The 27,182-nt window shown below is 49.7% G+C and overlaps 6 protein-coding genes across 6 annotated transcripts; 3 read left to right on the forward strand and 3 right to left on the reverse strand.

The window, feature by feature from the left end:
* Window positions 1-820: 820 nt before the first annotated feature.
* HOO65_060607 (Autophagy-related protein 11) lies at window positions 821-5,268 on the forward strand (the record flags this gene model as incomplete). Its single annotated transcript, XM_071003615.1, has 2 exons — window positions 821-891; window positions 1,095-5,268. 2 exons carry the CDS (start codon window positions 821-823, stop codon window positions 5,266-5,268), a joined length of 4,245 nt encoding a protein of 1,414 aa, XP_070857957.1.
* A 3,621-nt stretch (window positions 5,269-8,889) lies between these two features.
* HOO65_060608 (Phosphorus acquisition-controlling protein) lies at window positions 8,890-11,257 on the forward strand (the record flags this gene model as incomplete). Its single annotated transcript, XM_071003719.1, has 2 exons — window positions 8,890-9,534; window positions 9,803-11,257. 2 exons carry the CDS (start codon window positions 8,890-8,892, stop codon window positions 11,255-11,257), a joined length of 2,100 nt encoding a protein of 699 aa, XP_070857958.1.
* A 622-nt stretch (window positions 11,258-11,879) lies between these two features.
* HOO65_060609 (Transcription factor Pcc1) lies at window positions 11,880-12,836 on the reverse strand (the record flags this gene model as incomplete). Its single annotated transcript, XM_071004001.1, has 2 exons — window positions 11,880-12,297; window positions 12,778-12,836. The coding sequence occupies 2 exons, from the start codon at window positions 12,834-12,836 to the stop codon at window positions 11,880-11,882; spliced, it is 477 nt and encodes a 158-aa protein (XP_070857959.1).
* A 2,777-nt stretch (window positions 12,837-15,613) lies between these two features.
* HOO65_060610 (protein-tyrosine phosphatase) lies at window positions 15,614-17,822 on the forward strand (the record flags this gene model as incomplete). The annotated part of the gene is made up of 3 exons (XM_071003736.1): window positions 15,614-15,665; window positions 15,881-16,195; window positions 16,261-17,822. 3 exons carry the CDS (start codon window positions 15,614-15,616, stop codon window positions 17,820-17,822), a joined length of 1,929 nt encoding a protein of 642 aa, XP_070857960.1.
* Window positions 17,823-18,657: 835 nt separating this feature from the next.
* HOO65_060611 (Phosphoglucomutase) lies at window positions 18,658-20,629 on the reverse strand (the record flags this gene model as incomplete). The annotated part of the gene is made up of 4 exons (XM_071003783.1): window positions 18,658-19,964; window positions 20,068-20,271; window positions 20,354-20,451; window positions 20,577-20,629. The coding sequence occupies 4 exons, from the start codon at window positions 20,627-20,629 to the stop codon at window positions 18,658-18,660; spliced, it is 1,662 nt and encodes a 553-aa protein (XP_070857961.1).
* A 1,695-nt stretch (window positions 20,630-22,324) lies between these two features.
* HOO65_060612 (V-type ATPase assembly factor pkr1) lies at window positions 22,325-22,942 on the reverse strand (the record flags this gene model as incomplete). The annotated part of the gene is made up of 1 exon (XM_071001173.1): window positions 22,325-22,942. The coding sequence occupies one exon, from the start codon at window positions 22,940-22,942 to the stop codon at window positions 22,325-22,327; it is 618 nt and encodes a 205-aa protein (XP_070857962.1).
* Window positions 22,943-27,182: the final 4,240 nt, after the last annotated feature.

A 27,182-nucleotide genomic window follows, 5' to 3' on the forward strand; every position in this document is an offset into this window, starting at 1 on the left:
CAGGAGACAGCTAAAATAAACATTATAGAGACAAAGGCTGTGAATTGGCCCTTCCAGAAGAAGAAATTCACAGCAGCTGTAGTGTTGTTACTTGTAAAGAATCCTCGAGTTTTGGCTGGCTGTTAGTGCATAAGCTTCACCGCCTTTGTGGGGCTTGTACCTGTAAGTTAAAGCCAACCAGAGTGCGTAAAATGTGATGCCCACATAGCAAATCCTGATTATATAAGCAAATAAATTGATTAGATAATCCAAAAAAAAGGGAGGGGGCGCATAGAGGAAGAGGGGGAGCGCATGTAGGGTCGGGTCGCCACAGTGTGCGTCTAGGGGGAGTTAGGAAACATCTGACTGCCTTTTTCCTGACAGGGATAATCAGGGTTGGCCCAGATCACATTGCATTCGGGTTAGACTACACTACTGTTTCCTGCTGTTTGTCCAAATTAGCTTAGGCTCATCGACATCATCGACGTTGCAGCCTGTAGAGCCAGTTCATCGAGGGTCACATCTCTGTTGAAAGCCTTTGTTTTCTGCCAACTACATGGCGTTTTTGTTCTTCTTTTTTGGTATCTCGAATCTTCAATCAGGCCTTCCGGTACCAGCCACAGCTTGAACTTCTCTTTTTCTCCAAGCCAACATCCCCCTTCTCGCCCCATCTTATCAATCCGACCTGTATGCGATTAACGAGCAAGCTTTCTGCGGCACTCCCTTATTCTAGCCAGGTTCATTTGCTTATCTGCTGTGTTGTATTTTATGCGCTCGCTCCCGTTATTTATTTGCACATAGTCCAAAGCTTCTTCAACACGTCAGGAAATGTCGTCGCAGCATGTCAACTTTGGATGTATTCATCGCCCATAGTGGTTTGAAGCTCGTAGCGGACACATCCCGTTTCGTGAGGTACGTACTGCAAAGCTCTCGTCGTCATCGTCGTCGTCATCTTCGTCATTTTTTTTCTTCATTTTTGCTTGTTTTTTTTCCGTCTCTTTTCAGAGCGCAGGTTGGTAGTAAAATTACCAGTGCGCCGTCCATGCCTGAAGCATCGCAATATCGATATCACATAGTGATATAAAGCTGACATCATATGTATGGGGTGACTTTAGTATTGATGACTTCAAGAGTTGGGTATCGCACGCTACTTCTATACCGACTTCCAACCTTGTTGCCCTCACGCGGACAGGACGCAGTGCCAAGACACAAAGTCTCCACCTTGAAACTGAGTTCTTCATCTATGACACCCGTGTTTCTTCGTCCAAGACCCCGAATATCTCGCCGTTAATATCCCAGGCTCCCCAACCAGATGCATTCGAAGTATTTGAACCTCCAAACTCAATCCATGACATCAAATCGATAGCGTCATGGAAGGAGCTTTATCGCAAGCGGCAAGAGTGGGGACTCAAGATCACTGCCGATTGCGAGCGCCTTGACTCTTTGGCGTTTGATCGGTTCCGTGAAATTGACGTTACTGTCCAGTGTATCGACGTCGCCCTAATGAATCTCGACATTTCGATTAAGCCACTACAATCTCGATACGAGGAGCTCAAGAAATGGTCTCCAGGCGCGCTGAAAGAGAACGAAATGCTTGCAACAGAGCGAGAAAAACACCTAAAAATCGCACGCTCAGTGCCGACACTACCTGAGATGGTTTCTTTTATGACCGGAAAGCAAATACAACAAAATGCGAAAACTACACTCGAAGATCTGCTGGAGCCCGAGATATCACGACGTGTAGGACGGTCTGCTATGAAAGCTTTGGAGAGACTCAAAAGCTACATAGAAGCTGTTGATAACGATGCCCTCAACATGATAGATCGCTTCAGAGAGCTTAGTGGGTCTTTCGAAAGTTTGTTGAGCCGTTCTATATTGACGCGAAGCGACGAATCTAGAGGGATACTGGAAGCCGTTCAGTCTATCTCCAAGAAAATAGACACAGACTACCAAACGATCCTGCCGCTATCAGGGTCTCCCAAGGACTTGGCGCAAATCTCAAGAACTGCCCTTACTCATACCGACAAACTTCTTCCCACCCTTGCAAAGCGGGCAACCGAGCTGTCTGACCTTCTCCTCTATGTAACCGAGAACCGAAACGCTATAGCTATTGAATGTGGCGTGTTTATGCGTACAATCACCGAGGTAGTTTCTTTATTACAGCGCTTAAAGAATTCAATGGCTCGGTTAGGTGAGACTGAAGATGATATGGCAACATTCGACTACTTGCGTCTTATTCACCAGCTCCCATACATGTACTCGTCATTCATAGCTGAAGCTGTTCGTCGGCGCGAGTGGAAAGAGAAGATAACCACCGATTCAGCCAACTTGGCAAATACCATGGCCATGTTTCAAGACGAAGAGACCAAGCGCAGGCGGAAGTGGGCTAAGATGGTTGGGAGCACTTACCGGGTTGACAAGGTGGATTCGCCTGCTATGGGAATGGAGGTTAACCTTCAGGGCGGCCAGGAGAACTGGCCGGAACTTACTAAAAGAGATCTGGAAGCATTTATTACTGTTTTCGGTGATAACGGTGGTGATCTGGCAATCCTCGAAGACATCCAAAAGCTCCTGGGTGACCTTAACGCACCTACGCGTCAGCAAGTTAAGCGCATTAAAGCCTTCAAGAACGGAAGCTTGCACGAGACGTCCATGGGATTCTCGGGCCTGCTCATTCGCGGTGACGAGGATCTTATTCGGTCTCTTCAGGATGATAAAGTGAGGCTTGAGAGCAAGGCTATGACTGCTGAAAGTCGGATTAAGCGCCTTGAAGATCTTCTACACCGCCAGAACCAGGCACGCTCACAGCCATTTTCCAGTCTGGACCTCTATAATAAGGGATCGCCGCGACTAGAGAGCCGGAGACTTTCGACAACAGAACATGCTGATTCCGCACTTGTGGCGCAACTGGAACAGCTCAAAGAAGAACTGGCGTCAGAACGGGAAAAGACAGAGCTTCAACAAAAGACCATCGCTGCATTGAACAATGAGACCGAGGTTCTCAGAAAGCAGTCAGAAGACTCAAACTCAACCAAAAAGGACCTTTTCGACAATCTTGAGGCACTCAAGCGCGAGTTTAATGAAGAACGCCGATCGCTTCTGTCTGAGGCCAACATGCTGCGCGAAAAGCTAGAAGAGACTGAAGATTATATGGAAAATTTTGGAATGTCTCGGGAAAACGAAAAGGCAACGTACGATGAGCGTGTTCACAGCCTATCAGATGACCTGGAGAAAGAGCGTAAGGGTCGTCATGACGAAAAGCTCAAGTACGATGGCCAGATTGAGTACCTACGAACAGAAACACGACTGCAGCGCGAGACAATGGACACAATGCAAAAGCAGATCCAAACTCTCCAGGAAGAAAACAAAGGATTTGCCAAGAAGCTTAGTGCCGAGACATCAACTACCGAACTGCAGAATCGCGTTCTTGATGATCTTTACCGCGAACTTTTGCCTGGTGCCGAGCTTCCAACTGACCGGTGTGACCTCACTGATAATCTTTTGTCCAAGGCATCCGAGATAATCGGTAGAGTCAAGACTATTGAGAACGACATTTCAGTTCTCCAGTCCGAGCTTGACCAGACCCAATCTACAAACAAGCAGCTAAGAGCATCTGTAGCGGAGTCTAGCAAGAAACTTGTGGATATGGAAGCGGCATCGGACCAATTGCGAGAATCTCTTGCTGAGGAGAAGGCCAAGTCGGAGGCTACAGAGGCCGAGCTGGAGCAGGGCCGCAAAGAAATTAGGGAACTGCGTGTCCGCATTTCTGACGGAGAGACTGGTTCCGAGTCCCTCCAGAGGAAGCTCGAAGAAGATGAGAAGAAGTCAAGACTTCTCAAAGAAGAGCTTGCTCGCAGACAATCGCAGGTCGGGAGGCTTGAAGAGGAACTGCGGTGCCTTCGAGAGAAATTCAGCGTGTCGCAGGCAAAGTACGACTCCCTCGATAGCCTCTTCCAAATCCGCACGGAGAAGGCCAAAGACCTCACAAAACGTATCTATACTCAGAACGACCGTCTTGTACGTCTATTGGAGCGGCTTGGATTCGTCGTCACACGTGAGGGTGCAACAATGTCTGTACAACGGATTCCCCGATCTGAGCGATCGACAGCTCAACTTGTCAATCCTAATGAAAGCTTGGCTACGCCATCCTTGGTTCGCCAAGCATCAGCCATGACTACCAGGAGTGGGCTGGAAGGCGAGGATCTTGACCAGATCTACTGGATGAACAACAGTGATGCCAATGTGGAGTCGGAGAAATACTCTGCCTTCATAAACTCTCTGGGAGGTTTTGACATGGAAACCTTTACCGAGACTGTCTATCGCCGACTAAAGGATATGGAGCATCTTGCCCGCAAGTTTCAGCGAGATGCACGGGCATATCGTGACAAGGCCCACGTTATGCAGAAGGAAGCACATGAGAAAATTGCCTTTAAGAATTTTAAGGAGGGCGATCTCGCGCTGTTCTTGCCCACACGCAACCAGACATCAGGAGCCTGGGCTGCCTTCAATGTGGGCTTTCCACACTACTTTCTTCGTGAACAGGATTCGCACCGGCTTCGTACACGCGAATGGATTGTTGCCCGCATCACACGGGTCCAGGAACGTGTTGTCGACCTGTCTAGGAGCCTACAGAACGCCAATGGAGACGCAGATTCGGTTACCACGAATGAAGAGAATGACAATCCGTTTCAATTGTCTGATGGACTTCATTGGTATCTGATTGATGCCCACGAGGACAAGCCTGGTGCGCCATCAACCCCAGGCTTGGGCAAGTCGACAGTTGCTGGCAGCAAGGTCTCTGCCGTTGCAGACCTCCACATACACACTACTAAATCTAGCAAAGATAAACGCCGTTCTATCAACAATGGCATTGAGGGCGTGAGCAAGACGCTGTCACGTAATCTTGAAAGCCGGCGTAGCAGCAACAGCTCGCGAAAGGCCTTCCCATTGATTGGAAGCGGTAGTGGCAGTGCGGGTGGAGGCACGAGCTTACTCAAGGGTAGTGCGCTGGCAAGCGAGACCAACTCGATTAAAGACGTCACGTCCCCAGGTGTCATGTCTCCTAGAGTGCTCTCACCTGTGGTAGCGACGGCATCCACATCCGGAGCTATAGCTACAGCCACAAATAATGACGAAGCTGGAAGTAGTGGCATGGCTGGAGCTGCCCGGAGAAGCGAGAATACCGCACTTGGATCTTCGCCATCAGCCTTGGTGGACGGGGCCGCGGCAAGTAGCAGAAGAGGTCACCGCGGAGTGCGTGATGTGATAGATTCTTTGATGGGGCCTTGAGGGTCTCTCTTTTTTTTACTCTTGTTTTCTTGGGAATTTTTTTTTCAAATCTCTCTTTGTTTTTACCGTTTCCTTTGTTCCTGTACTTGGGGTTTCTTTTTTTTTGTTCTGGTTTTTTTTCTTTTTTTTTTTTTCTTTTAGTTACAGATTTGTCTCTCGCAGGGCCATTTCTAGCTTTTGTCCTTTCTTCTTTTGTTTCATTCCCCCATTTCTCTCTTTTTTTTTCTTTTTAACTGTTTCTTCTACTGCGCCAGCGTATCAGGAGTTCCGGGCGGTTTTGTTCCCTTGCTACGGGCAGATGCCTTGCAATGGCAGCTATCTTTACAATGGCTTTGGGGCTTTGCGTTGATTTGATTTGCTTTGTTTTATACTGATTCTTTCTTTTGTTGATATTCTTTTTACATGTGATTGTCTTGTCTCATCTAATGCACCATCAACACTCAGCCCTTACAGGTATGGACGTATCAATGGACGCCCTAATTTTACTATAGACGCACAGAGAGCTACGCAGTTGCGGCCACCAAGACGTAGACAGATTTTAAAGATTTGCAGATTTACAGATTTGCATTGGGTCTTGGCCCAATTGCCCAACTGTTGCATTCACCCGAGAAGCTGGAGCCATCCGAGATACCGTGACTTGCTTCTAATATTGCCACTGTGCAGGTTGATGGATGGCTGTGTTCTTTTGGCTTGAGAGAATAAGAAGGAAGGATGGAAAGTAGACCTGCGCTCTTCTAGAAGGGCAGCAAGGGGAAAAGGGGGGAGGAGGACGCTTCTAGAAAAGAAAGGAATGCGGCAACGGGAGAACTCGCTGCATGCATGTGTGTGTGTATGTGTGTAATCACTTGCATTGTTTTTATCAAAGTGGAGAACTACTGGAATAAAGAAGAGGGGGGCGGGGGGCAGTGACGGAGAAGAAGAAAGTTCGAATGGCGTGGCTCTATGACGCAGGTAGCATCCGCTGCTTAGGGATGCCGCAAGAAGCATGCATGCAGCAAGCACCAATATACGGTTCTTGCGGGTATCCGGCCAGCAATTGTAGGCGCAACGACGGCAATAAGCCTGGTACGCCAAGGGAATGATACATATAGATGGACGAGGCAGGCCAAGGCAAAGCCCCGAGACTTGGCGGGGTCCCAGTCTTGACCGATCCAAGCAAGAGGACTGACTGGCTGTATGCATCGGGCGTTCCAATACGTCACTATGGCCATGGACATGTTCCATATTTCCTTGTCTCTTTGGTTACTTATTTTTAACTTGACGGGGCGGCGAAGCGCAGACGGATGGACAGGACCAATGGGGGTAGGACTGGAAATTGGCTGTTCATACTGGTCGTTGGACCTGGCTAAGCTTTGTTGAAGCTAAGTTTGGGGTTGCACATAGTGCCTCAATTGAGGCTCAGCCAAGGCATTTATTATAAAATACGCCACAGAATGGCGCCACACCTGTGTTCTTGTGGAAACTACCTTATTTTTTCTCTTCATTTTGTTCAGCAAACTATACGTGATGGACGACGATGGCACTAAGAACGGAACGCGCAAAGGTCATATGTTTTCCCTCATCCTCGCACTCCCATTCTCTCATCATTCATATATATATAATTTTTATTCTCTCTTTGCCCTTCCCTTGTATCTTCTGAAAACAAGCTTTCCAGTCCGTCTCCTCCCTGTCCCTGCGTTTAAACCATGTGTAGCCAATCAGAGAAAGGCGCTGAACAACGTGCCTTGAGCTAGGAATGCCAGTCTTCTGGAACTTGGGATTCAAGACTCGAGACTTGAGACTTGAAGAACTTGTTGCAGATTTGCAGCTAGCACTGGAGCGAAGAAGCTTTACTACGGGGGGAGGCGTAGCCCCTCTTACTATAGACTAAGCAAGCCCCCCCCCCCCAAATTTGATGCTTTTGATACTACATCGGCTAATAGGCTTTTCTCTAACTCGGGCTACTGGGGCTGGGCTGTCGACAAATGGCCGAGTCGAGAGTTGGATCAGCCTGGGTGAAATGTCAACGGGAAGGCGAGGTATCATCGCAACTATACGACATAGCTCTCGCATGGCACTATGGAACTAGCTCCGGGCAATCTTCAGGTGAGCTTTCGCTGGCTGGCTATTTTTCTCTCGTAACTTATCAGAAGCGAAAACGAGGGCGACGGCGCGACGCGGCAGCTCTTCATCTCAACAAACAGGCGATGGTGTTGGGGAGGGGGGGGGGAGAAGGTTTGGGAAAGCAAGGGAGGGAGGAAGGAGAGGAACTCGACAGGCCGACAACGGCCTTGCTGTATGTTTGGGGCAGTGCATGAGAAGTACATCTCGTGCAAGTGTAGACGGGCAAGAATGTATAGCATGCGCATGTATACACGAATACGTAGATACAAACAAGCAAGCATGCACGTATGGGCAACGTACATGTACTACTACACGCACACTACACGCACACTACACTACACGCCGCTCGCCCTTCTCTAGACAGCCCAGCAGCCCTAGCCTGTAGATGCAGGGTCTACATCCAAGGCCAATGAAAAGGAAGCAAAAGGAAGGGAAAAAGCCTAGACAGCTAAACGGACCTGTTTTCTAGGCCGGGCCTGGGCCGGATTCTAGGCCGGGTCAGTTGAATGTAACCCAAGAAATAGAACAGGCAATAAATCAGGGAATGGCGGGGCTTCAATCCTACACTGGATCTTGGGCTGTGAAACTTTGATGGAACTAACCCTAGAATAGCTATCTGTTCAGGGTTCTCAAAAGTAGAAGGGAAAGGCGATGAACAGCCAGAGAATGGGCGGGCTGCGTTGAGCGAGAGCCCCGAGGTTTCTATTTTGCCAGGCGATAATTCCCATATTAATTGCCAAATTAATTTTCGTTTTTTATTGCCTTTATTTTAGCGTCAAATTTGCGCTAGTCTCTATGAAAAGAAAATGCCAGAGGGCGGCGACCTTGGCTTTGAATATTCTTTTTTTTTTTTTCTTACTTTTCTTGTTCTTCATTTCTTGAACATAATCAACAGCCCTTGTCGAGTTTCTACTGGGTGCTCTGTCAAATCTTCAACTTCACGTCTTCTCTCTTCCCCACTCAACAGAATACAGAATAGACAAGCCCCCAGGCTCAAGTCGCGCTAAGTCTTAACCAGCGGCGATAACGCATGTCATTAATCCTTTACATTATCTTCTCTTCTCTTCTTCTCTCTGTGCACGCATCGATTGCATTGGCTTTTTGGGCCTTGGCTGTCGTCCGCCATCCTCTCTCTTTTTACTTTTTTTCTTCGTCTCCCCCCCCGCTGGCTCAGCCTCTGCGTCTATTCGCCAAATTCGTCGATACCCAACAATAAAACTACGACGATTGTCACTATCGCCAAGCTAATCAACATCGCTCGTCATCAATACTTTGCCTCTGGCCTTTTTGCGCCTCGCTTCGTCGAGATCCCGAAAAAAAAACACACACACCTATATCGCTGTCCAATCCGCCGCTTCACACCCCAAGGCCTGAACTTGGTAGCTTCCAGTGTCACCTTCCATTGACCTCGACATCGCTCAACTGCAGGCATCTCTGCCATCCCTGGACCGTATCCCCAGTTGAATATTCTTCTCTTGCTGCTCTCAACTGCGTGGCACTGCTCTCTCCCCGCCCGCGATGGATATGCTCGGAACCCCACATTGGAATCCCCAAGGTCAACCACCACAGCACTCAAATCCCGACGATGAGTTCCAACAGTTCCTCAATATGGGCACTCTGGGATCGCTCCCCGATACCATGAACTTTGACTACGCCATGCTGCCTCCATCTGCTGGGTCTATTGACACCGCCATGACTGGTAGTGAGCATGCCCAGTCTCTCATTTCACCCGCCAATCCTGCCGCCATGGCACAGTCGCAGATGGACCCCATGACCACCTCAACACATGGCCATTCGTCCATCCCCGCCCAGATGATGCCTTCGGGCCCCAACGACGTCATCACCGAAATAGATGCTAGGATACAATACTTGCAGCAGCAGCGCCTCCAGCAACAACGCCAAATCCTCCAAGAACAGGCAAAGGCCCAACATCAACAACGACAGCAACAACAACAACAACAACAGCAGCAGCAGCAGCAGCAGCAACAACAGATTCAACATCCCCAGGCTATGGCTTCATACTTTAGCCCCCACCAGGTCCCGCCTACTCCCCAAAGCCTGGAACTGGCTGCTGGCAATGGCAATCACTACTATTGCTCTACGGATATCCAGCCATCTGTATTTGACAGCCGATTCAGCCAACTCAAGGACCAGCCGCAAGATGTACGTCATAATTTTGCTATGCGCCTTCGCCGCGCTTGATATTTGCCTCCACCTGTTCTATTTTCTGTTCTGTTGTCCTCCTGTCCTCTTGTCCCTTCCTTTCCCCTCCTGTCCTCTTTCTTGTCCCTTCCTTTCCCCTCTCTTACTCCCCCCTGTTGCGGCCTGCAGATCCCACCCCACATGGCATTATTTTATACATACTCATGTATAATGCTTATATTTAACTTGCCCTGGTGTTTAATGCTGGTGTCACTAACACTCATTTTAGTCCGACTTCACTCCTCTTGTCTCACCGGCTGTAACTCCGCTTGAATCTCAGTTCTCCGTCGATGTCGCCTTTTCTGTTGCCGCCAACTATTTTAGCCCCCTCACTTCACCCGCCCTGCACGCCCAGAATGACAGTAGCATATTCACCGACATTCGCCATCTTGGAACCTCGTCTAACTCGCCAGTCGACCGCGCCGATGACTGGAATGCTCCCGAACCTTCTTCAAAGAAGCTGCGCAAGGTCTCTACCAAGGCCCCTACTAAGGCGCCTCGTCCCAAGACCAACGTGCGCCAGTCCCCAATTGTCAAGCCCCAGCGCCGCCGGATCAACGTTACTTCAGCCGCAGCCACCAACCCTTCCATTGCGGCCCAAGTTCTTGATGAGGCTGAGGAGGGCACCAACGCGAAGCTAGTCCGTTCTCAGATTGAAGAACCCGAAGAAAATGCTTCAGTCTCGCCCGAGGCTTTATCCGACATGCCGCCGCCGCCTTTGCCTCCTCTACCGCGGGCCAAATCGGGGAGTGCCTCTCCCTTTATCCAACCTCAAAACCCCAAGTCAGACCCGACTAGGTCACTATCTAATGGGCGTCCCGCTCCTGCAACGCCTGCTTCGCTTATGAAGTTGCCTGCTTCTAAAGCCAGCCGCACGCCTACTATGGTTCCCGAATCCATCACTTCTAATGGGCCCGTTGATGCATTTAGATTGCCTGATTCGGCTTCCTTCCACAACAATGCCAGTGCTTCTGATGTTGATACTCACATGCACAACAACAATGTCATAGATAATACTGCAAGACAACCAGCTGTCTCGCAACCATCCTCGCCTATGTTTACCAAACCTCAGAGTACAGCAATCACCTCCCAGAGTCCGCAAATGCTCCCTGCAAACCCAGGGACAACGCCCAACCCTCGGAAAACCCCACTTCTTGCTGTCCGGGGTTCCAAACGCCCAAACTCTGTACAGGCTTCGCCTGCTCTCCTTCCCAAGATTTCACCGCACATCAAGCCCCTGCTGCCGAACGGCGCAGAAGATGCAGCCTCGCGCTTGCTGACTACTAAATCAAATTACCAAAACATTCTGGAGGGTAACAATGTTCCTGGCGTGACCTACCCCAGCGAATTGTCGACAAATCTTACCTCCAAAAGAACGTCACACAAGATTGCTGAGCAAGGCCGTCGCAACCGCATCAACTCCGCGCTACAGGAGATAGCCACTCTTCTTCCAGCGCCACCGCCAAAGGAGGACTCTGGCGACGGCGATCCAAAGGATGCTGGCAAGCTGCCTGCTGCGACGCCAAGCAGCAAGGCTAGCACGGTTGAAATGGCGATTGAGTATATAAAGCAGCTTAAAGAGGAGGTTGCCGCCGCAAATCGCCGCGCGGCAGAGGCAGAGCGCAGGCTCCGGGAGAGTGGCATTGAAAATGGTGATTCCGATGTTATGGAGAAGACCGACTAGACAAGTCCAAGCCCCCATAAAAGTTAGCATGGCGAGGGTGGGTCGGTTTGTTGCTTTTGCTTTTTCTTCTTCCTTTTTTCCTTTTCTGTTCGGTTCCTCGTTTCTTGGGCGGCTAGCTATTTGATTTTGCATTTTTTGCTCGTCTTCTTCTTGATCCATTACTCACTGAATCTCTCGGCCAGCTACATTTTTGTTCTATATATAGTTTTATACTTGGATTTTGGGATCTAGGTCTTTCATTTAAATGCGGGTAGACTCCCCACGATTATACGAGTAATGGGGGGGATGAGATAGATACCTGACAACGTGATATACATTGATTAGTCTACTTTGCGCCTGCTCGGTTCAACAGCATGTGATGTCATGGCCTAGCACCTAGTAAGCCTAAGTAGGGCTACGTTGCTTTAGTATTTGGATGCGGTGCACCAATCAAGATACGTGAGTGGATAGCTAGCACCAGTAGTGGAAGTGGAACGCTGCTAAGGCTCAAGGTGTGTGTTGTGTTCTATTTCCGTCTGGGGCGATAGGAATCCTGAACCTTGACTTCCCTCTACTTCTCCACTGATATGCAATAAGAAAGTATCAAAGCTCCGCACCATTGCCAAGGCATATGGCAGCCACCTCATGCCGCCGAAGCAGTCTGGTCCAGGACGTCCTCGTCCATCTTTTCCATGACCTCGATGACGAGAGCTAGACTGGCCATGAACGAATTAGTGGCTACACGCAGCATCCGGTTGGTGGTTGCGCGGTAATCAACCTTGAGCACGGCGTTTTGCGTGCTCATCTGGCGGTTAACTAGCGGGGAAAGCTCGGGGTCGACTGAGATGGCTCTGAGTGCTACATCGGCCAGACGCGGGGTCGGGAAAGGAATAGATAGAGACCTGCTCGCGGGGAAACGAAGAGAAGAGAGGAAGGGGTAAATCGGGTTAGCTTGTAGTTGATGGTCGTGCGTGTGTATACTTTGTGTATACGTAAACGCAAACAAGACTGGTTGGATTGGTAAGGTGTTGCGCAAGCGCTGTGAAGATGGAGACATGGGGCTGTTCATGGTAGTACAAGATAGGGGCACAAAGAAGGCGTCAAGTCTCAGCCAAGATCAAGCATTTCCTACAACCGCCGCCCAAAAGCGCTTAAGGGCAAGTTTGCGGCCAGTAGCTGCAGTCATTACACTGCAAGTGTGCAGCTGTAAGTGGGACAGAATAGAGAAGCAGGAACCCGGAGCATGATGCAAAAGAAATGCTAAAAAGAAGCAAAAAGAACGAGCAACATGGCGAATAAGGAGGAGCAAAGCAAGGGAGAAAAAGAAGGCTCAAACATGGCTGGCTGGTTATCCCGAAGAGGTCACATGAAAAAGGCCAATGCAATAGCAGATAGGGTAAAGAAGAGGGAGATCTTGCAGTATAAACGACTTGATCTAGGTGGATGGATGTTTTATGACTGGGTTTTATGACAAGTTGGTAAGAAACAAAAGGCCTGGAGAGGGAAATGGAGGGGGGACAAATGCGCCTAGCTTTACTTACACGGCACAGGGAAAAGAAGGGTTGGCAGCAACAGCGGCAGTAGTTGTAGTGGCAGCCATGGTTGAGATCATGAGTTGGCGCCACAGAGCAAAAGCGGAGAAGCAAGGCAAGAGAGGAGAATTTGAGCTGCGCCGATAAGAAGCAGATGAACGGCTTCCCGGGAACGAATGATTGGCCTCGATACAGGCCTCGGCTTTTTGCTTAGCTTCGCTTCGCTTCTGGCAGGGGCTGTCTTTCCAAGTAATCTAGAATGTCAACATCAAGATGTAAGTTCAGGCGATACTACAGAAATTGTTGGGAGACTATGATTCAGAGGCAAATGGCTGTGCCCTTGTCAGGGTTAACTTGGGGTTAATCAAGCCAAATGTGGGCCCATTGGCGGCTCAGAGGTTTCTGGAATTGCTCTGGGGACTCTTGGAAAAATCAGCCTGGACTAAGCGGCTGCTGGATCAGATGGGAAGGGCTTGACGGGAAGCGGCCGATTTGGGGCTGAAGAGAGGGCGCTCGGGAATTCGCCAAGGGGTGAAAGAGGGGAGAGGGGAGAGGGGAGAGAGAGGGCATGGCATGCCTGGCCTCTGGGCGGCCAGGTTTTGGAGTCGACAACCCCATTTGCCTGAGCATCTCGTTCCACAAGCTAGGAACAGAAGTTGCCCGATTTAGGCTAGAACCGTGGGTTGCGCAGGCCGCAGATGTAGAGGCAGCGGCGAACATGGCACAACTTAAACGCCACGCCTTTAGTAGGGTAAGTGTTTCGGTGTGGCATTGGACAAAGGCGGTCAGGCGGAAACAGCACGTCGGCCAGCAAGAAGCGGGAGAAAAGAGGGGCGAATGAGCTTCAAGCGCCGCCCGCACCCCAGCAACGGGGGGCAGCAACAAAACAGGTAGGTACAAAGTGGGCGGTTGGCTGGTGACTGCACAACAAGGGCCAGAAGAACCAGTACGGTCCTGACCGGCCCTCTACTGCATCTCTATTTTTCTCTTGGGATTTTCTTTTGTTTTTCTCTTATGGGCTGGCTGTTGCCCTTGCCAGCAGCAGGGGTCATGGACTGAAGTACGGAGACAAGCCCCACATAAAAGCGGTCCGCCACTAGGGCCCGTCACTTGGATGGTGTGTTTCCATAGCAACATCTATAGAAGGGTCTTACTCTAGACATGAAGAAGCAAGGGGGCATGCTTTCCCTTTGGCTTCTCTGACGATCCAGGGCAAGGAGAGAGAGAAGACGGTGTGTGCGGCGGACTGGGACAAGCAAGCAGGACGAAGGACGAGGAAGATAGGGCATTTTATTCATTGACAAGAGACAAGCCACCCTGATTTTTTTTGGCAGTAAAATTGTCAGTGCTACTTGACTTGATGTCCAAGGCATGGCCCCCTGCAAACACTATGCAAATAAACAAGACGTAGTAATAGCAACCAGTGCTGCTTGTCTGGATATTTGACGCACAAAGAACGCTCTTGCTAGGAGCTGTTCCAGGAGTTGCTTGGAGGATTGTAGAAGTGCAGAAGTGCAGGAAAGGGAAAGGCAAGCTCGAGAGACAAGCGGCGCCGCTGAGGGCACTGTTGGGAAGGAGGTCGAGTCTGGAGAGGCTGCGCTGGTGGCTTGCTGCACTTGCTACTTTCGACCATCAGGACATCGTGCGGGGCTCCTTTTTTTTTTCAGCCTCGCGAAAATTTTCAGCCTATTTTCTTGCTTCGCAGATCGAGGGCGCTTTGGCTAGCAAGAAACCCAAGTTTTGTCAAGCATCACGGCCATGAAGCAAGAAAATGTCGGCGGCGGGTTTGTTTACTTTCTGGTCTTGTCTCGCTGGGTGTTCTGCAGCTGGTCCGAGCCCTGCATGACAAGCTAGACAGGCTTCGTGCATCCTAGTGCGCTATAGTCAATGCTATAGGACCGAGTTTTCAGGCCTGTCAGCGCCTGAAGGACCGCTGTAGGCCCAGCAGCCAGCACCGTTGTTTTGGGGGATCTCTGCCTGCACTGGGGCCAGAGGAGCCCCTGGCATCCTCTCATACCAACACGCCAATAGCAGCAACATAGCGCATCCCCGGCCAAATCCATCCCATCAGCGTACTTTGGGCTTTGTTGTTCCTGTGCTTGTTATTTGTTTTTGTTCTGCTCATTTGGTCCATGGCCCGCCCATTGAGCTTCTTTTTGTTCTCTCGCTGGCCTTGCTTGTGTTTTTGCCGCTTGTGCTTGTGTTTGTGCTTGCGACTACACCCCGGACCCAAAACAATTGACACAGGAACAAAAGGCTGGCGTTCTGCCCTTTGGATTGTCCAGGACGACTTGTCGAGCTTCTGCATTTTTCCTTTTTCCTTTTTTCTTTCCTCCTTTCTGTGTTCGTGTGTGTGTGTTGCCTCTGTTGTGCTTGCTGGTTGTTCCCATCCCATAAACATCTTCAACTTATCAGAGCGCCTCCTTGCTGCCTCCTGTCTGCAGTCTGCCTATCGTATTTTCCATCATCGTTTAATCATCTCCCACCACTGTCGCTGTTATCGTCGATTGGGTCTTATATTGTACGGCTACCGCGTCGCCTCTCTGCTTATCCCAGCCTGCCCTCTGGTTCTGTTTTCATCGCAGCCTCACCTAGCCAACCGAGCTTGTTTCTAATTTGGCTGTTGTTTTTAGTGGACTTCTTTATTGTTCGTCTCCACCAATCATCGTTCGCTCGGAATAAACAAACCAACCAGCTGGTCGCCCGAGTCTGTCTATTTGCTCAACCAGAAATATTTACGGAAAACAAGACTTGTTGGTCTTTGACGACTCCCTTTTTCTTCTCTTTTTCTTAAATTTTGCTCCAGAGAATCAAGCATAAACATCGACAACTCTCAAGAATCGCAATGTCCGCCTCCGCAAGTCACCACGTCGACCAGGCGGTCGCGATAATTCCTGGTATGTTCTATTACCAGTCCTCAATTAGCTTCTTTCGCGCTTCCCCAATTGCAACCTGGGCGCTTGATTGTGCCCGGGATTCTTAAGGAAAGCCCCGATCCAAAGGCGTGGTCGCTGAAAACTGCTTTGGATCTACGAGATCTGGCTGTTTGCCAAACCAAGTATTGGCTATTCATTACCGCTGAGGCCATTGTTAACCTTTTCCTGTGGTCTAGATCGCTTTTTCCTCGCTTCTTACCATGTGAAGCCCAAAGAAAACACCCCGTTCGTTTACCCTGATCAAGAATCTCCCGAGATTTCTCGCCGTTCTCCTTCACGAAAAGCTGCCCCTAAGCCGCCGCCCAGAGTCCACAAGTCGCCATTCTACTTCAATATGGATGATGAGCTCCTGTACAATGCTTTTTTCCATGACTTTGGCCCGTTGCACATTAGTCATTTGTACCGGTTTGCCCTGTCTTTTCACAAAATCATGGAAGAACTGGAGGGCAACGAATGCCCTATTGTATACTGGACCAAACCTGATCCGAGAAGTAAATATCCCCGCTCTCTGAATCCTGGACTTGCTTGCCACAGTCTGATGCTAACAACCGTCCAGGTCGTGCGAATGCTGCCTGCTTGCTGGCTTGCTACATGGTGCTTATCCAAAATTGGCATCCGCACTTAGCCCTGGGTCCTTTCGCCCAGATTGAGCCTCCGCTGATGCCCTTCCGTGATGCTGGCTACTCCCAGGCAGATTACGCCCTGACCGTCCAGGACGTTGTCTATGGTGTGTGGAAGGCCAAGGAATCTAGATGCATTGACTTGCATCGGTTTGATCCTGATCTGTATGAAATGTTCGAGCGTGTTGAGAATGGCGACTTCAACTGGATTACCCCCGACTTCCTTGCTTTCGCCTCGCCGCAAAGCAGCCCCGCTGTCCGCTTCCCAGAGGGCTCGCGTCTATACGAGGCCCTCCCCCGCTCCCTAGAAGAGATATTTGTCCACCCCAACTTGGACGAGCCATTCCAGAATGTCCTGGCGCACTTCTCTACCAACAACATTGGTCTAGTTGTGCGGCTCAACTCGCATCTGTACTCGCCCTCGTACTTTGAGGCTTTGGGCATTCAGCACATTGACATGGTGTTCAGCGACGGTACATGCCCGCCGCTTAGAATTGTCCGCAGATTTATCCGTATGGCTCATGAGATGATCACGGTGAAGAAAAAGGCTATTGCTGTCCACTGCAAGGCTGGTCTGGGCCGTACTGGCTGCTTGATCGGCGCCTACCTCATCTATCGCTATGGTTTCACTGCGAACGAAGTCATCGCTTTCATGCGCTTTATGCGCCCTGGAATGGTTGTTGGTCCCCAGCAACATTGGCTGCACCTGAACCAGGGGACTTTCCGCGAGTGGCGTATTGAAGAGCGCATAGAAGCTAAGCTTCGCCGTGAGATTGGAATGTCCCAATCTGCCGCTGTTCCGAGCACACCTATTCGCTCCGTGCCGAAGACCTCTCGCCACCAAACAGCACAGACACCCCCACCTAACCGTAGCCCTTCTAGTCGCACTCCTCTCAGCGAGGTTGATGACAGAAGTAATGTGGCTGCACAGGACGATTATCTGCCTGCGCCTACGCCTGGTCAGCCCCGCAAGACTGCCCGCATTGGCGACCGCCATAATCCTCACCAGAGACAGGGCAACTCGCAGACTAATGAAAAGGAAGCCGCTTTGCAGAATGCTGCCGAGGCCGCTTCGTCTGTTAAGCAAGCACGTCCTGCGGCTGAATCTGACGAAGAGGCCCATCTTAGAATGAAGTCCCATCGCAAGTCATCCAACCAGCCCTCCCCCTCGCACGCAACTAGATCATCAACCGAGCAAACAAGAACTCGACCCGCCAGTACCCGCATTGCCAATGCTGTGGCAGCAAATGGCGCTCAAACGGCATCGGCATATAAGGGAATTGACAACGACGCATCTCATGACACTGAAAACATCAACTCTAGACCATTGGCCAAGGTCCGCTCTTCCAAGAGAACAACAGGGTCTGATTCCGCCCTGCGGTCAAAAGAAGGGTCGGGAGTTCGGAAAACGAGCGGCCGAGTTGGTAGTATAGGAAACGTCGCTACCTCGGCAACGGCGGCTGCCACAGCTCGCAAGGTCTCAGCCACTGGTGCTTAGAAATCCCAGTCCCCAGCCAGGGCCATGGTCACGACGGTGTCTTCCTGGGATCTACGATGAAGCCTGGACATAATCTCGTGTTCCTTGGGTGTTGTTGCTTTGCTCTGTTTTCTGCTTATCGATGATTTTGAACCGGACGACTTTGTGTTTTATATCATGCATTGCTACCCTCTCTTACGGCCAACGTACTTTTTTATTCTCTTTCTTCGTTTATCTTTTCTCTTCTGCTACGACCGGCGGAATCTTGTCATGATGTTTTTTTTTTTTTGCTTTTGGCGTTGCACACGCTCAATGTGCGCATCACGCCTCAATATCTCTAAGGATATACTTCTCTTAGACCCCCTTTCTCTACAGACAGGATAACCTCGACTGCATATTGCTATGTTAGTTTTGCTCATATGGTAAGCAGGCGATGAGATACCCGCCGCCCTCCTCCCCCGGCTTTGGAAGGAGACAAAGCTATTGTTTCTATGGGGGCTAGTATGTGTATGTCTCTTTGTTTTATTTTTCTTTCTGTGCCTTCTGCACATTGTTTACCCTTTTTGGGGTTTGGTATGACGGAGTTCAATGGGTTGTTTTTGACAAGTCTTCATTATATTATGTCTTTTTTCTTCATCCTCTTTTTTCTTGTTGCATTTCTACTGTGATATTATGTGATGCATTAAATATGACGTCATTATTTCCACACATCGGTAATGCCACTCCTTGCAATTCTCGAGTTTTATGTGTCTTTATTAACTATATGCTTGTCCTCGTCAAGACTTATTCAACCAAAGTGCTGCTTACTTTCATTTTATCACATGTCCCTCCCTCCCTGTCTTCTTTTCCCATTTATCTAGGTCTTGACGTCTGGTTCGTCACGGCCAACAAACTCCTTGAACTTGAGTAGGTCTGTGGCAAACTTGATCTCGGGCGCCAGGAACTCCTGAGCATCCTGAGCATACGTAGCGGGATCTGAGCTGTACTGTTCAATGTACAGGCGGATTGTAGCCCCTGATGATCCAGTGCCCGACAGGCGAACGACAATCCGACTGCCTGATGAGAAGCGGGCATATAGGCCCTGGTTAGCTGAGACAGAGCCGTCGAGATCCGTGTACGAGAAGTTGCCGGCCTCGGTCACAGTGCGGCCATCAATGGTAGAGCCAACAAACGAGGGATTAGCAACCAGCTCTTTGAGCACACCAACAACCTTGTTGGCGCCCTCTGAGTCAACATCTTCGTAGTCATAGCGAGTGAAGAAGGTACGGCCGTACTCAGCCCAGAAGTCTTGCTGGATTTGCTTGATGCTAGGGGTAACACCGGGGTTCTTGACACCGAGACCGGCGATGATGTTCAGCCAGGCGACAATGGCCCACAGGCCATCCTTCTCACGGATGTGGTTAGAACCAGTACCGAATGACTCCTCGCCGCAAATTGACAACTTGTCGGCATCAAATAGGGCACAGAAGAACTTCCAACCAGTGGGCACCTCGTAGCTGTTCAGACCCTGCTTCTTGGCTACCAGGTCGACAGCTCCTGAGGTAGGCATGGAACGGGCCAGGCCAAAGACGCCCTTCTCGCGGAAGTACGGAATCAGCTGCGCGTGGTGGGCAATAATGGCGAGCGAGTCACCGGGGGAGACAAAGGCACCCGCTCCGTAAATCATGTTGCGGTCACCATCACCATCCGAGGCAGCACCGAAGGGAATCTGATTCTTTTCGACAGCCTCAACTAGCTCGTGAGCATACGTCAAGTTGGGGTCGGGGTGGCCACCATTAAAGTCAGGAGCGGGGAAACAGTTCTGGGTTGCGCCAGTCAGGCCAAGTTCCGTCTCAAAGATAGCCCGGCCGTAGGGACCGGTGACTCCGTGCATGCCATCAAACAGAACACGGAACTCGGGGTGGGAGCTGAAGAAGCTGCGGATGACATCAAAGTCAAAGATATCCTTAAGCATCTGGACATAGTCGGCAGTGCTGTCGATAATCTCAACTTCGAGAGAGCCATAGGTTTTGGTGCCAATGGTGGCAATATCAACATCAGGGATGTCAGCAATCTTGTAGCTGGTGAGAGTCTTGGAAACCTCGTAGATCTTGTTGGTGACGGATTCGGGAGCCGGACCACCATTAGCCAAGTTGTACTTGATGCCAAAGTCGTTGGTAGGGCCTATTGTGGCAGGGAAAGACGCGCAAGTTAGAGAAAGACAAGAACAATCCTAGCACGGATCCAAGGGGCTACAAGGAAAAAAAAACCCAGGTAAAGGACTTACCACCAGGGTTGTGGCTGGCAGTCAGCAAGATACCACCGGTAGCCTTGCGCTTGCGGATGACATGGCTGGCAGCGGGGGTGGACAGAATGCCGTTCTGGCCGATCAGCAGTTTCTTGACACCATAAGCAGCACCGATCTTGGCGATCAGCTGGATCACCTCGGGGTTCCAGTAGCGACCATCGCCACCAATGACGAGGAAGGCGTCTAGATGATGCGAAAAAAAGAGGGGATTAGTGACGGGCTGGCTAGAAAAGCAAAGCTTAGAACGTAGAAGTTTCACTCTTACCCTGAGCACCCTCGGGAATAGACAGCAGGATACTAGCAACGAAGGCTTCGCTGTAGTGAGGCTTTTGGAAAACGACGACCTTTTTGCGAAGGCCAGAGCTATAGCAGGAAAACACCATCGAGCTTTGAGTTAGCCATGTGCACCAAGTTGGTAGGAATAGCCCAGAGAAGCAGCTACGATGGCTATGATGGGAGAGGAGGGGAAGGGGATCGAAGCAACATACGTTCCGGGCTTCTGGTCCTGGAAAGGAGAGAATTCAACGGTCTTGACACTCATCGTGATGAAATTAAGATAGCAAGGATTAAGACGAAGAAGTTAGATGCTGTTGGGAGAGAAGAAAGAGAAAGGAAAGGAAAGGAATAGAGGAAGGGGAAGAAGAAAAAGAAAAACAAGCTGAATTAAGGTTCAAATAAATAATAGAGGGGACAGTTCCTCGAGAGCTCACCAAAAGAGCAACTGCTAACCAAGCAAGACAATTTCAATAGGCCTAGAAATGTACAAGACTAAATAAGGTACTTGCCTGGATTGACTGGGGCCCCTCTTTCAATGTGGCAGTTGCGTTTTGGCAATTGCTTGTTCAGGATGACAATGCAAGAAGGTAAAGGGGGGAGGGAGGAGGGGCAAGGCTAAGGGAAGGAAGGGATGAGCTCTGAGTAGCTACTGGGGTAAGCTCTGGCTTTGGGCTGCAGGGAAGCTCCAGTTGGAATTTTTATGAGAAAGAAAAATGAGGGGGACGGCCTCACCACGGTTTAGCGGGTCTTCCTTTCTTTTTTCCATTAAATTTTCTTTTTCGAAAAGAAGCGGAATAGAAAAACCTATTGGGATACGGCATGAAACAACAGTGCTTCCCTCTGTTACGGCCCTTTTTTTATTTTTTATTTTTTTACCTCTGGCATTGCCTGTTCTGTACTTCTCCAGTTGCCCCTCCCCTTCGTCCCACCTTCATCAACCGGGTTTAAGTGGGCCTGTCAGCCCCGGAGCTGCGGTCAGTAGAGACGGAGTGGGGTATTTTCGCTTAGTCATCACAACCTTTGAATGATTGACATGCTGGGAAACACTTAGAGTCAACAAACAATCTCATTCTCTTTATTCCTAGGATATGTGTTCCCTATTAAGCCTGCCTGAGTAGGCACACACGTAGTTTGTTGTTTGTTTGGGATACTTGCAGATACCTAGCATGCTGAGCTCTCAGTGCAATCAATGCGCATTGCTGCAATATATGCATGGGTTTTCGACTGCATGTAAGGAGCCCAGACCTGATGCGACTTATTGAGCCCAATGCGATGCAGCTCATCAATATATCACCACTCATGCATCATCCCTTTTCTGGAGCGATAGGTAGATTGGTTGCCGCGACGTGATAATAATTTTGATACAGCACTATGTGGAGAGTCCCTGAAACATAGCTTGCTAGGCCAGCTGAATGGGGTTTATCCCCGGGCCAAGGGGGGGGACAGCAACAACTTAGCAGTATAGCATTTCATAGAAACAAGGAAAAGGACGTGGTATACTTGGATTTTTGTTGCATAAAAGCCTACCCTCCAGCCACAGCAATCTACAGCATTCTAGCCCCTCCCTTTCCCCCACAATAAAGAGACGATCGCTATTATATCTATGTCCAGAACAAGAGAGGCTGTGCTACTCGTACAATCGCAATTGATACAGAGGTGAGAAAGGGAGCGGGGCTGTCTAGAATCAGCTTGTATACAGGAGATAAAACGCAGGAAGCATGCGGGATATCGTGTCTCATTGCCGCCTCAGTGTCCATAGTATGTAGGGCATACAAGACACAATCCTCCTTAGTTATAAGATAGCAAGTGGCCAACTTGTTTGTTTCTATCGTCATTTATTCATCAAACATGTCTAGTTTAGCGTCCGAAGTCAAAATGGGAACAAATGCACATCAAGAAGAACAAGGTAACCCCCGAGCCACCGTATGCACATGCATCACGCATGTACATTAATAACCCTTTACTTATCCTTTTCATACTCCGATACACGCTCCCACTCGTCCTCAGTGCTGGCACTGGAATGGTTTCCCGACGTATCTAGACGCTGCTTCAGCTCTCCAGTCATAGGGGCTGGCTCAACATTCCGGCTATTGAGCGTTGGCTTGTCTGCATCCTGGGTCTGGCCGATCAATACAAGCGGGGGTGCCTTATCCTCTTTTGGCACGAAAGTGGCAGGCGGCGTTGAGATTGGCGTTTCTACTCGTACGAGCGCGGGGGTAGCCTCATCGACCTCGGTGTCGTCATCAGCATCACTGGGTGGCGGCTGAGTGTTGTTGGCACTAGGTTCGTCTGGTAGCCCGCTAGAGCGTCGGTGTTCTTGATGCTGCTGCTGCTGTTTCAACTTGGCATCTTCTTGGGCCTGGTGGATAGCAAGCTCGGCCGCAAACCAGTTAATAGCCCACCAGAGACCTCCAGATATTATGGAGAGTGCGACAAAGTGGATGCTATAAGTGCTCAGTAACAAAAGGAGTAGCAGGAGTTGCAAGGCAGCAAATGTTGCATTGGTGGCTTTAAGTAGCACGGGAGTTGGGCCGGGAGTGAAAATGGACTCCCATAGTTCTACAACAAAGGAGGCCATGACAGGTATCGAGGGAGTGCAAGGAGAGGAGGATATATGGCCGGGTTTGGTTCAGATAAGGGTTTGCGGACAGAGAATCAGCCAGTTTCGGTATGGATGTTCGATTGGGAGACAAGAGTCTCTTGTGAATAGAGACTAATCAATTAGGAAGGGCGGGAAAGTGTGTGGCACGGTGTTGCGTAATGCAGAGCTAGTTGGTTAGGCAGAGAGGCGACGAAACCGATGGGCACGACTACGACTAGGCACAGCAATGAAGAAACGAAAGTGGGTGGCACTAGACATGAAAGCAGAAGAACGAAGAGTCAGTATGGCAGACAAGAAACAAGGCGAGGTCAAGATTAACGCGGTCTTGGGGGCTATGACGTCTCTGTCATAGTAATTATGGCATCCCCCTCCTCCATCAAAAAAGACATGGAAGGGAGAAAGGGAAAGGCGCGTACAACAGGGAGGGCTGGTAAGAATAATGCCAGATCTAGTTCAACTTTTAAGCAAAGAATACGGAAAAAATGTTCGTCTTTGCGATCGTCGCTGTGGTTTAGCTGAAAGTGGTGAAAATATGGCAGCAAATGTCGGCTAGCGGATAGCGGCTTTTTTGGTGAGGGGAACAGCAAAGTAGAGCAAGGAATAGCAAGGCCCAAGATGTTCAATAGATCAGAAGATGGATGGCGAAAGAAGTTTGGAGGCTGTAAGCTTTGGCAAAAAAAAAAGAGGAACTGTGCCAAATATCTGGTTCAGATGAGAAAGTGCCTTGAGATGAAGACGACAATGGGAAAGCATAAGAAAAGGCTAGTTCGTGATGATTCCCCACGATTTCATGCTGGTTTAAGACTGGCTATATCGTAGCCGTATTTGTGGAGCCTCATATATTGTAGGGTTATCAACCCTACAGACACCACACTTGAACATTTCGTCTCGATGAGCCCCAGATAGACTCGCTTTTCGTCTGGAAATTGGCACTGAGAGTTTTGGCTTTCGTAGACGCTGTAATACCGCGATTTGCAGCCTCGGGCTATGTCATCTCTCACTTTGCCCGAGATCCCGTTTGTTAAGCAAGAAGGGTTGCCGTCTATGCCGGAGATATCGCCAACTGCTGTATATCTCTTCTCTCATTGTGTTTATGCTGCGAGCTGCTTCTAGAATAGGTGCTATCTGCTAACATCAATAGTTTAGTTAGGAGTCATGTAATCGAGATCTTGGAAAATACTTGGAACCGTCCATCAGAGACCATACAATGTCATACTATGCAGCTCGCCGCCGTAGAGGCGCTCTTCGCCAAAGAGGGCAAAGAATTGGCCTGGCGATTGGTGAACTTGAGAGCCGAGTTTTGTGTTAGATGGAGAAGTCATCAACACGAATGACAGTAAACCGCTATAAAGTCAAGGGTTCGGCGACTCCTTGATATAGAAGATCCAGGCTTGCTCTAACGCAGCGGGGCGGCAGTCTATAGCCATTAGAAACCACCCAAGTAGCAGGAAAGAAGTATAGTCTATTCCAAGGCACGGGAACTACCTGAGCAGCCCTGCTCTTTACCCAGTCTCTTGCTTTTATGTACAGTAGGCTTAAGAGCCACTACCAGAGGAGTGGCTCTCTAGTTGGTTGGGAAGATGCCCGAGAAGCGTGAAACGGTGGTACAAACGAACGACAGGCGTGTAATCCTAGCACAGGCATAATATCGGCAGATTATCTAGCATAGTGGCGATCGTATGACATCTAGATTATGATAGATAGCATGTGGGATCCAAAAATGTAGTGTTACTGCATAAGGGTTGTTAGAAAGTTTCCGCTGGTGCATTGGGCGGGTATAGGCTCTCAAGAGGTGCTTAGATATTACCGGCAAAAGGGCGTTGCATAGTGAGTGCATTGCAATGTATATCGTGCCTGGGCCCATTTATGCATTAGCGATTTCACCTATCGGGCTAGATGCTTACATTTACTGTTCAGATGCATGCCCCCTCTGCATTTCCACAGCCCTCTTGTGTTTTGGCTTCAGACACACCCCTACTTTCTTCCTCTTCTGCAGACCTACGACGAGAGGAAGCCGGAAAAGAGTGCTCACCTGTGGGTACGCAGTGGTGATGGATTTCTACTCTATATTAGCCAGTTGCGTAGGCAGTGTTTATCCATTTTTCTCCCATATTCAGGCTGTTGGGCTTAAACTTGAGCCTTCAGAAACTTGGTGATTGCTGTTATCCCCTTGCCATGGCCTGATATTGGTTGGTGTGAAGTTAGCTTTCCAGCTTTAGAAATGGCGTCTAGGATCTAGATTACCAATTGTTGTTTTCCATAGAGTGCTTGTGGAGGCAGGAATATATTAGGCATTGTGTTTTCTATCTGTTCTTTTATAAGCACCACCGCCCCGTTCCACCATCGAAGATAGCCGAGTCGCTGCAATATGGCTCTCGCTGCGGCTCTAGACACCTCTCTACAAGCTTATTTGCAATGGATACCTGTAGTTCTTGGGTGAAAGGCTATAGTTTCTCTCCTTGATCAGTGTCCGCTTTGCCTTCCAGCGCTAAATACAAGAGCTGATAGTGCTGAGAGGTTGGCAGGGGCTAACTCTTGCCCGCTCTAGACTCACAGCCATACTCATGCTAGCACGCACGTCGTAGATAATATTGCGTAGCTCGGCATCGCAGCGAGGAGCCTAGTACTTGTAGAGTGCGGTAAGCACGGGGGTGATCTCGCCGATGGTGTCTGCTTTGGCCTGTTTGATATACTTGAAGGCTGGCTGTCCAGCGTAACTCATAAGCAGATAGTGTGTAAAAATATCACCATCATAGCACCAAGGTTCAATGAGATCAACTATGGGAGGAGAGCGGGGGGAATGGAGGATGGACGGAATCAGGAGACTCTTGGTCCATTGGGTCACCAAGCGCCGATTTGTTTAGGCGCCCGTGGGTGCAGGATAGCCTGTTTTGGATTCCTTGCTGACGGGTTGACTGTCCTTTCTAAGCTCCGCTGCCACATTTTTGCTTGCTTAACGGGGTATCTCTCGGGGCCGCTGATCTATCTCCTAGTGTAGTCTGCGGTGGGTGAGGGAATATCATCGCAGGCATGGTTGTCGTCGCCGTGACTTGTCGGATTTCGTGATCCGCTCTGTAGGCTGCCACCGAGACTGTCCGGAGAGGAAGCATGTTAGATCCCTTTCAAAGCTGTAGTTTATAGGGTGATGCGCGTTTTTCTTTGCGTACTGTCTCCGGGATTCTCCCCAATACGCCATCACATCCCCCACACACTAAACGTAGAGACTTGGAGCCGTATTTTGCCAAGCCTGCAGTAGGGGTGTTTGTGTTGATCGAGTGGGCTAGAGAACAATGGCAAAGACTTGTGCAACAGATGCACAATGCAAGCGTGTCTCACAGCCTTCCTCGAAATCAAGTTTGGGAACACAGAAAGAATCGTCTCCAATGTTGAGGGAAACAAGAGCCCCCCCCCCTTGTACATACATGCCCATACTGAGTTCCCTTGCTCATCATGCAGGGAAAACGCCTGGGTAACAACAGCACTGGCGAGCTGTTTCAAGCAAACTCGCGGCTCTTACCATCCCGGTTAATTACATCGCGAGCTGGCTATAAATCCGAGTCCGGCCATGTGACAAGCTAGTCCTAAGCCAGCCTGGGTGGTGGCCCGTACCCGATCGTGTAAGGGGGGATCTTTCCATGGTTGGAAGCGCTGTATATACAAAGCTGGTCTGCTCGGTTGCCTTTGCCTGTGCTTTCCGGCAGGTGACGTTAACAGGCCGTTCGGAGGGCTGTGTTGCACCAGCATCAGCACCTGCAGATGTTTGCGCCATACGGCCAGAATAGCGATGCATCTGCGTTCTCAATATTTATGCAGCTTTGGATTCTAGGATGCCTTGATAGCGAGGGGCGAGCCGTTATATACCTTCTCTGAGAGGTGTTTGACCATTCCTTCCACGGCTGTATGCCGACAACTGCAAAACACGGCTTCGCCGCCAGCAGGATCAGGTTTGGGCTTGCCGTGTTCCATCTAGTGTTGAGATAGAACTACGGGCTGGGAAGCAAACGGGTAACCAGGGGACGAAAGATCACAGATTTCTTCTCATCTCTCTAAGAAAGTATCCCATTGTGTAGTCCGCTGTGTGTAGATCCACGTAGCCGTATTTGCTGTTTTCTCCTTTGTTATTGGAGAGTAATTAGTTGCAGCTTCCAACAGGGGCGTCGATGAACGATGCGATTCAACGTGTTCTTGGATCGCCAACTGGCATGTCAAGTTTTCG

This window comes from Ceratocystis lukuohia, assembly GCF_044167205.1.
Source record: "Ceratocystis lukuohia strain C4212 chromosome Unknown Supercontig6_pilon, whole genome shotgun sequence".
Lineage (NCBI taxonomy): Eukaryota > Fungi > Ascomycota > Sordariomycetes > Microascales > Ceratocystidaceae > Ceratocystis > Ceratocystis lukuohia.